This window comes from Desmodus rotundus, chromosome 12 (assembly GCF_022682495.2).
Source record: "Desmodus rotundus isolate HL8 chromosome 12, HLdesRot8A.1, whole genome shotgun sequence".
NCBI classification, from domain to species: domain Eukaryota; kingdom Metazoa; phylum Chordata; class Mammalia; order Chiroptera; family Phyllostomidae; genus Desmodus; species Desmodus rotundus.
Genome location: NC_071398.1, coordinates 38,981,530 through 38,991,261, shown reverse-complemented (window position 1 = coordinate 38,991,261; position 9,732 = coordinate 38,981,530). Strand labels below are relative to the sequence as shown.

The 9,732-nt window shown below is 50.3% G+C and overlaps 1 protein-coding gene and 1 pseudogene across 1 annotated transcript; one reads left to right on the top strand and one right to left on the bottom strand.

Annotated features, from left to right (window-relative positions):
• Positions 1-177: 177 nt before the first annotated feature.
• LOC128779669 (four and a half LIM domains protein 1 pseudogene) lies at positions 178-1,418 on the top strand (annotated as a pseudogene).
• A 1,994-nt stretch (positions 1,419-3,412) lies between these two features.
• LOC112320011 (cytochrome P450 2A13) lies at positions 3,413-9,371 on the bottom strand. Its single transcript, XM_024577405.4, has 9 exons — positions 9,162-9,371; positions 8,714-8,876; positions 7,784-7,933; positions 7,444-7,604; positions 6,765-6,941; positions 5,641-5,782; positions 5,020-5,207; positions 4,412-4,553; positions 3,413-3,869 (listed from the first exon to the last, which is right to left on the bottom strand). The coding sequence occupies exons 1-9, from the start codon at positions 9,339-9,341 to the stop codon at positions 3,688-3,690; spliced, it is 1,485 nt and encodes a 494-aa protein (XP_024433173.3). The 5' UTR covers positions 9,342-9,371; the 3' UTR covers positions 3,413-3,687.
• Between the last annotated feature and the right edge of the window lie 361 nt (positions 9,372-9,732).

The window sequence follows — 9,732 nt, the reverse complement described above, 5'->3', positions numbered from 1 at the left end:
GAAGGTGATACAGGAACATATTGCAGTGCCAGAAAGTAAAGTGGTCAGAGTCTGCTGCCAACACTACCGCTGCCGCTGGCCCCAGGCAGTCTCGGTGCAGATGGAGGCCCCCTGCCAGGACAGCTGCACTGCCAAGCATCCTCAGGCGGCATATTGGAAGTCCTAGAATATTATATCCAATCCCTGCCAAATACATCCCACTGTGCACACATCTAGTGTGAGATCCCCCCTGGGGCTGGGTGAGCACCATGGCTGAGAAACTCGCCTGCCACCACCACAGGGACCCCCGGCAGGGGAAGAAGTGCTTGCAGAAGGATGCCCACCACTGTTGCTGAAGTGCTCGGACACATTCTGTGCCAGCACCTGCATGGAACATGGCAAGCCCACTGGTGCCCACTCCAAGGAGATGCATTATAACAACGGCTAGTGGCATGACACCTGCTACCACTGTGACAGGGGCCTGCACCCCTTGGCCAAAGTGACCTTTGTGTCCAAGGACAACAAAAGCCTGTGCAACAAGTGCACCATGCAAGAGGACTCCCCCAAGTCCAAGGGCTGCTTCAAGCCCCTTGTAGCAGCAGATTAGAGGCAGGGTCTAAGGGGACCATCTGGCACAAAGACTCCTTCACCAGCAGCAAGTGCAAGTCAGTCGTTGAGACTGGGAGCTTCTTCCCTAAAGGGGGGACTTCTATTGCATGACTTGCCATGAGGCCAAATTTGCCAAGCATTGCGTGAAATGCAACATGGCCATCACACCTGGAAGAGTCACTTACGAGGGTGAACGCTGGCATGCCGAGTGCTTTGTGTGTGTTACCTGCTCTAAGAAGCTGGCTGGGCAGTGTTTCACCACTGCGGAGGACCAGTATTACTGTGTGGATGTCTACATGGACCTTGTTTCCAAGAAGTGTGCTGGATGCAAGAACCCCATCACTGGGTTTGGTGAAGGCTCCAGTGTGGTGGCCCATGAAGGTCAATCCTGGCACTACTACTGCTTCCAGTGCAAAAGAAAAAAAATAAAAAAGCCCCATGAATCTGGCCAACAAGTGCTTTGTTTTCCATCAGGTGCAAGTGTGTTGCCGACTGTGCCAGAAAGCGGGAAAGTGACAGGAGCTCCTATCCTGTAAAATGGAATTAAGTCTCGTTCTCTGTGTCGTCACCCACTGCCCTACACCACCCATAGGGAAAGAGCACTTTTACCCTTTCAAAGTTGTTCCTTCTCTCTTTTCTCAAATAAGGGAATTATTACTCAATAAGGGAATACATTCATCGTAGTATAATTTAGCCAAATGCACGCTGCCTGGTGTGGCTCAGTGGATTGAGTGCTGCCCTGTGAACCAAAAGGTCGCTGGTTGGATTCTCAGGCCAGGTCCCCACAGGGCATGTGGGACAGTCAACTACACGTTGACCTTTCTCTCCCTCTCTTTCTCCCTCCCTTCCTCTCTCTCTAAAAATAAATATATCTTTAGAAAAATGAAGTGTAGGAAAACACAACTCTGCAGCAAAGTTAACCTTTCAATGGCTGCAGTTAAAAATATCACTCTTAGAAATATTGACTTTTCTGCATGTTCATCATACAGCAGAAAAGAACTGACCATTTGGCTGCTTAGTGATGTAAGCAAGAAGCCTAACAGATAAAGCTCCCACTGAGATGCCCTTTGTGACTCAGCTGGGACCCACCGTGTCACAAGAGTTGCAGGGGCTACTCCAACTGGCTTCTCCAACCTGCGGCTCACCCTGTGTTCTGTGACCAGAAGAACTTACTGAAATGCATGGTTTAACTTCCTCATCAAAACTTTCCTTCTGTTCCTTTGTGCTTTTGATCAACTAACAGGAATTTCTAGAAAATTAACCTTTGAACATAGTTGTGATTGTAAACTCACCTTTTACCTGTACTAATGTTGGAGTTCCCCGTGTGCCGTATTTTCTGAACGCTCCCACTTTCAAGCATGAAACACGCAGGTGATTTGGAAAGTGTAGACAGGTCTGAGAGAATGAGCCTGATTCAGGGGAACATCATCACATTGAGTATTTCTGGAAGGTAACGAAACTAACCCAGCTTTTGTTTCTGTCTTTCAAATAATGGTATTTTGTTTTGCCCTGGTGAGTGTGGCTCAGTGGATTGAAGCCAACCTTTGACCAAAAGTTCGCAGGTTCAATTCCCAGTCACAGGCACAGGCTTGGGTTGTGGACCAATTCCCCAGTGGGGGGCATTCCAGAGGTAACCGATCAGTGTTTCTCTCTCACATCAGTGTGTCTCTCTCTTTTCTCTTCCCTTCCCCTCTCTCTAAAAACTAATAAATACAATGTAAAATTGTAAAACAAAGAAAAAAGAATATTAACATTCTGTTTTCCAGCTTCTGGTAAAGATGGAGAGGTAGGGAAACATGGCTCTCCTCATCACACAACCACAGCAAAAGTTCAGCTAAACTACAGAACAACTATCACTCACAACCATCAGAAAACGTGAGCTGTATGGAAGTCTGACAACTAAGAAATTAAAGAAACAACCTTCATACAGATGGATAGGAAGGGCGGAAGGGCAGAGACAGGGAGATATGGAATGGGGCTGGTCCCATTCCCATATGTGGTGGATATAAATTGGGGTGACATCTCAGGAGTGAAGCATCCCAGTCCCACACCAGACCAGCCAGCCCAGGGTTCCAGTGCCAGGAGCTAAGTCCCCATAACTTCTGGCTGTAAAAACCGGTGGGGCTTGGGTCAGTGAGGTATTCAGGCTTCTCCTCTGGGAGGGCCGCAGACACGGACTTACTCAGACTCACTCCCTCCAGGCTCCACCATGGGGACAGCACCTTGAAGGTCACCAGTGATATATGAGGCAGAACTGAAGTGTCTGGCAACAGGACAAGAGCTGGGGGGGAGTTTCTTCCCAGACAGAACTGCAGACAGCAGCCATGTTCCTTTTCTGAGCCCTCCTCCACACAGAGCCACTAGCAGGAGCCCAATATCTTAGACTCCATCACCTGGCTCACACGGTGAGCCTTCTCTGACAACTCTGCCCTGGCATATAAAATGTGCACGAATGAGCAAGAGCATAGGCGAATGTGTGGAAGCAGGTTGGCTGCCTGCCAGGACTCTGGGAAAATCCTTGGACAGAGCCGTTTATGTCCTATAATACTACACTAAGTTGTTGTTTCTTACTCGAGGAAGAGGTGCCTTTTAAGAACCTACCCAAAGTTCAGTAGGCTAAGGGTAGCCATCCCTGCGCAGATCTGAGTTCAAGGAACTGCTGAGCATTTATTGTGTTCTGTCAGATCTCAGAGAGAGACTTGCTGAAAATCAGCTGTATCTCTCATAACATGGGCATACACACAGTTGCCGTTTCATAGGTTTGTGATTATCAAGGGCAGTGAGTGTGTCATGATTTGAGCATAGAGCTGACACAGAGTACATGTCAATAGATACTAGCTGTTATTATTGTCATTTATAGTACTGCGTAAAGTTTCCCTTCCTTTCATCCCAGCTCTGAAAGCTCACTCTCCAGCAAGGTGAACAGACAGCCCATCAGTTTTTTCTTCCTCTCCTATCCACCTTGCACCTTCGTTTGCTCCAGCTCTCTGGCTAGCATCATAGCCCCGCCCCTACTTCTAGCCCCACCCAGGCCACACCCCTCCCCAGTTTGCTCTCCCACTAGCCCTGTACATTTGTAGGGGAAGTGGCAGGTCTAGCTCAGCGGGGCAGGAAGCTCATGGTGTAGTTAGGTGGGATGGTGGCAAAGCCCACATGTTTGGGGGACACATTGATGTCCTGGGGTGGCTGCGGGGACTTGAAGTGGAAGTTCTGCATGATGGTGCTGAGGAAGAGAAAGAGCTCCATTCTAGCCAGGCCTTCTCCAAAACAGTACCGCTTTCCTGAAAAGACAGGGTGGGAGGAGGTGAGGCCCACTCTCTTGGCCACCTCTCTCCTCTCCCCATCCAGGCTGCATCCTCCCGGGGAGGAGGGGACTGAATGTCAAGGCCTGAGAGACTTTCAAAGAAGTCCCATAACCTCCCTTAGCCTCAGTTTCCCTTGTACATGGCATGGGGATGAGTCAAATCAGGATGTAGCAATAGGAATTTACATGACCCTTCCTCAGAAACACACTAATATGGCTACTGTGCTGCCATCTCCTTCTTAGGAATTTGAAGAATTTAAGTCACCTTGGAGAAGCCTCTGAGTCACTCTGGGCCTTGACTTTTCTCATGTCTGAAATGGGTACAATCATCCCTTTCTTTCTGCCTGGGCTTAGGTAGTTGGTAGTTATGAGGTTTGCAGTTGGTTGGCTGCAGGTTAGATCATAAGAAAGACTTCCAAGCTGGAGAAAGATACTAGGCTACACCTCAGAGAGGGGAGCTGGGATGAAGGGGCCCCTTTTGGTGTGACTGGTGGCTGGCATCACATGGTGGTCTCTTACCTATGGAGAAGGGCACAAAAGCATCATTCTTCTTAAACTGCCCCTTCTCATCTAGGAAGTGCTGAGGGTTGAAATCAAGAGGGTTGGAGAAAAACTTGGGGTCCCTCAGCACGGAGCCCAGCATCGGAAACACTTCGGTGCCCTGGTGGGGAGGTGGGAGGGATTTTGATAAGCAGGAGGGGAAAGTGTGTGCTGAGAGCTCATGGAGTTAGAGGGGGTATTTGGGTGCCTAGGTGAGGAGAATGGAGGCATGGGAGTTGGGATCTTCCCTGGGGTAGGAGGTTTGGGGGACATGGGGTCAAGTATCTCAAGGCAGAATGTTTGGGGGCCATAAGAGTCATGTCCCAGAGATAGGCAAGCCTGGGGAAGTGAGGATAATGTCTCCACGACACAAAATTTGGGGGACATGGAGTTCATATGTACCTAAGATTTAAGGGAAGAGGTCTTAGGTACAAACGGGATTCAGGTGCCTCTGAGTGGGAAAGTTGAAGGGACATGTGATTGAGGAAGTCTACAGTTGAGGGAGTCAGACAGGCAATGGGAAGCCTGTGAGGAGGGTGGGGTGTTGGGTCTCAGGGAGCAGGTTTGAGCTCCATGTATTCTAGTACCTTGGGGAGCAGGAAGTTCCGAAACTTGGTGTCCTTGGTGACTCTACGGGCCAGGCCCATGGGGATCATGTCTCCAAATCTTTGGATCTCGTGGATTACTGCCTCTGTGTAGGGCATCTTGGCTCGGTCTTCGAACTTGGGCTGCCGGTTCTTGCCAATCACCCGGTCAATCTCTTCATGGACCTTGGCTGGGGATAGGGGAGAATATGTTTAGGGACCTAGGGGTCTCTGGGCAGGGAAGATAATCCAAATCTATACAGCTGGATATATGACAGGCATGACTTAGTGTGTGTCACGGACACAGATCATTCAAAACAGGTTGTCCATAGACATTGTTGGCACTGGGTCCTGATAACCTGGTTGTGCCAGAATCCTGGGGGAAGCTGGGAGGAAGAAGACTTGGGGAATGGTCTGGAGGGGCAGGTAGTGGGCCCTTGGTGGGCTCAGCACACGAACTATTTACTAAGCACTTCAGATTGTTTTAGCTGAATGTCATGACCTAGTGTCTGGTTAGCAGGATGTATTTGAGGGCCCAGGGATTTGAGGGGTGAGGAGGTACAGTGGGCTCAGAGGAATTATGAGAGTCTGTGGCCTTTGCTTCCCTGCACCGTCCAGCCTTACCTGCCACATCTGGGTGCTTCATGAGCAGGAGGAAGCCATAACGCAGGGTTGTGCTGACCGTCTCGGTGCCCGCAAAGAAAAGGTTCAGTGTGGTCATTACCAGGTTCTTCAAGTAGAACTCTGTGTTGGGGTTCTTCTGTTCCTGCAGGGAGGGACTGCTTCAGGCCTAGCCAACTCACCAGTGCTCTCAGATTCCAAAGGTGGGAAGAAGGACCCTAGTTGTGTCAGGCCTTTTCCCAGGCTACTGTCTCTGCCCCGATGCTCTTCTAACACTCTTTACCCAGCTGACTTTCTGTCCTTTAATTACCAGCTGAGTTGCCACTTTTTAATTGTAGAAATATGTAGAAAGGGATGGGAAGAGACAGACAGTGAATGAGAAAGAGAGGTAGACAGATCATGATAGATTGCCTCACAGAGAGTTGAAGAGATATTTTCTCAAACACAGACAGGTATTTAAGCAGTTGTACTCTATTCTTTCCCCCAAAACCTTGCAATTTATGAAGGAGAATCCACTCCCTGATCCTTTCACCTTGAACTTCAGACTCCATAAAGCCCCATCTCCTATCTGTGAAGAAAGGAGACTGACATCCAGCTTGGACTGGGGACCCAGAGATGTCACATGGTAAAACCAGGTCACCTGTCCACACAGGTTACCTGATAACCAGGGAATGAAAGGTAAGAGCATGGTGGCTAAAAGCACCAGCCTTAGAGTCTGAGAGACCAGGGTTTGAGCTAGGTTCCACTGCTTCCTCACTGTGTGGCCTCAGGCATGGCACTTATACCCTCTGGGTCTCAGTTTCCTCATTCCTAAAATCGAGATCACATTAGAGCCTCTACAACAACTGTTGTGAGTGTTACATAGGTGAAAACCATAAAGTTGTTAAACCAGTGCCTGTTGCTTGACAGTGTTATAGATGTGATTGTGCTTATGATTTGCACACACAATTCCAGCCCATGGCTGAGGGCTCAGGGCTCAGTAGAGAGGCAGTGATGGTTAATTCATGGAGTTGTGAGGATTATTGTGATGTAATGGGCAAAATGAGTGGGCCTCTTTCTCTCCCACCTGCACTGTGACTTCTCTCTGCTTGGCTTTGGACCTCTCAGCACTGGCTGCTGACATGTACCTCCTGCATGCGGATGAGGAAGGAGTCAATAAAGTCCCGCGGGGAGTTGGGATCCAGCGTGCGTTGGTTCTGCTCCACCTTCTTGGCTATAAAGTCCTCCAGCCCCTGAAGCTCCTTAAATGCCTGTTGCTGTGGCCCTGGCAGGTGTTTCATCACTGAGTAGAACATCTCATAGAGCTGAGGGAGGGGCATGGAGAAGGGCAGGAAAAGGAAGGACACGTGTTGATGGACATCATCAAATGGGAGTGGGACTTGTCCTAGGGCAAGGGAGGCACTGGTTTAAAGGCACCTGTCCTGATGTTTAGGTATTTACCTGGGGTTGGATGGAGTACATATCTAAGTGTTCATGTGAATTAAGTGTGAAGTCCCTTGTCCTAGAATTTAGGTCAGTTGGGTTGGGATACATATCTAGAATTCCTTCCTCCCTCCTTTTCTTCCTTTTTCCTTCTTCCCTTCAGTGCCTTTCTGTTTTTGCAGGGGAAGTATAGCTGAGATAGCCAGGTATTGGAGAGTGAGTGGGTTTGGGGCACCTCTTCTGGGTTGGGTTGTGCAAGGGAGAAGACTGGATTTGAGCGGACCCTGCCTAGAAAGGATAGGATTTGGGGCACCTGAGTCCATGTGGGAGAGCAGTTGGTTGGTTGTGGGGGGGTCAGCGATGAGCCAGGGTGGGACTGGTTACCTGCCCTGTAGATGTAGCTGTGAACTGGAAGCTTCCCAGCATCATGCGCAGCAGTGACAGGAACTCTTTGTCCTCATAGTCAAAGCGGTCCCCAAAGACAATGGAGCTGATGACATTGGAGACAGTTCGGCTCAGGAAGAAGGTGGGGTCTATGAAGGCGCCTGGGAGGTGGTGTGGGGTCGGTGAGTGAGAAGCGATTTGGGGGAGTGAACTTGGTGATCTGATGCCAGTCTGTGAATTCGAGGCACACCGTCCCCCAACCCAGTTCCCTTCCCAGGTGAGAAAGCGCCTGTCCATGCAGGGCGTTTTCTTCCTCTGTCCCCTGGGGTCCCTGGCTCACCGCCCGTGTCCCGTAAGGCCTGGAGGAGGAAGCCTGCCTCCTCCTGAATTCGCTCTTCGATGCCCCGCTTGCCCACTCCGAAGTCCCGCAGCGTTGTGATGGAGAAGCGCCGGAGCTGCTTGGCGCGCTCCCCATTTGCGAAAGCCACGCCTGGTGAGGGAGGGTAGGAGTCGGGAGTGGGCTTAGAGAGGGGCGGGGCCTGACAGGGGTGGGCAGAGAGAGAGAGACAGGTAGAGAATGGCAACAGAGAAATACCAAAAGAGACAGAGACCAAGTTGGAAGGAAATCAGAAGGAAAGGTGAAAGATGGTTGCCCATGGAAACAGTGCGATGCAGAGACACTGACAGGTAGAGAGAGAGAGAGAGTGGAGGGAAGTGGGAAAGTGAGATCTCCAGAGATCTGGGAGGTGGGAGTAAAAATTGAGAAGGATTCTAAAAATGAAGTGGAGAATGTCGAAAAATATACACAGAGAAACAGAGAAGGTCTGGAGTCAGCAGATTATTACGAAGAAATGGAGGTATGAGGATCTTGAAACACAAATAATGAGAGTTTCTAAGACAAAGAAAAAAGGGAGGCAGGGAGATGCAGATAGAATCATGGAGAAGCACAAAAAAATGAGGAGAATAAGACAAGAGGAACCATGGAGATATAGGACCAGGCCTCCAAAGCAAAAACCCAAGAGCTTCTAGGAGATACAGAGAGAAGAGACTGTACTGAGAGAGCTGGGAGATGGGGCAGAGAGAAGCAGGGAGATGCAGACACACTGAGAAAGGTCGGAGGGGTCACAGGGATAAATAGTGATAGAGACAGGGATGGAGAGGAAGGGCTCTGACACAGCCCTGAGTGGCTGGGTCAGTTGGCAGAAGAACGCTGGGGAAATAGAGGCCATCTGTGCTTGACCACATTGCCCCCACACAGGATCCCCCTCACCATAGCCTTTGAAGAGCCAGTCAAAGGTGGCCTGCTCGCCTCGCCCACTGAATTCGTCCGCCTGGTCCACCAGAGCCTCCTTCACAGCCTCGTGGCCACACAGCACCACAACACGCCGGGGGCCCAAGTGGACCGTGAACACGGGACCGTAGCGCTGGCTGATCTGATGGAGGGGGACGGGAGCGGTGAGTGCACGCAGCCTCAAGTCTCAACTGGCTCTGTACCCAGCCCTCACAGAGTGGCATGCATTTTGCCCAAGTTCTGATAGTCAAGGGACTGGACATCCCAAGAGCTGGTCTTTCCTGGCTAGGACCCTGACACTAAACTTTCAAAACGCCCCGTTCCTAAGATTTCAGTCCACCCTTTCCAATCCCCTGCCACCAAATCCCAGCCAGACTGCAGAGGGCCCCAGCCCCACCCTACCACCCATCTCCCTGCCTCCTGACACCTTCATGAGGGAGTTGTACATCTGCTCTGTGTTCAGCTGCAGGTAGTTGCCGATGAAGGGCAATGCAGGTGGGCCAGGAGGCAGCTTTCCCCAGAGCTTCCTTTGTTGCCAGACAGACATCAAGATCATTATAGTGAGGCAGGCCAGCAAAGCCACTAGGAGCAGCCCTGAGGCCAGCATGGTGGCACTGAGAGTGACAGTGAGATGGTGATGGCTGGGATACTTTGCCTTTATACTTCCTGAGACGGAGGGGTGGATTTTGTTTCTGATTATGTAACTGTCTCATGTCACGTTCCAACTACACTCCTGACTGTGTTCCACTGCATTGCTTGGGATGCTGCCAACCTAAGAGGAGGCAGGTCCTCCTTGGCGGAATAACAGGGAGTGGGCCGAAGACTGAATTTGTGGCTCCTTCTGTGGTGTCTTGCCAAGGCTGTGGAGTTGGGGTGACAGTAGCGAATTGGCAGAACTGAATTTTCAATAATTTTTTCATGTATGACCCCTGAGTTTACGATTTGGAGTCTCTGAGTGACAAGGCCTCCCACCCTATGTTGTGGACTTAGGTTTCTTT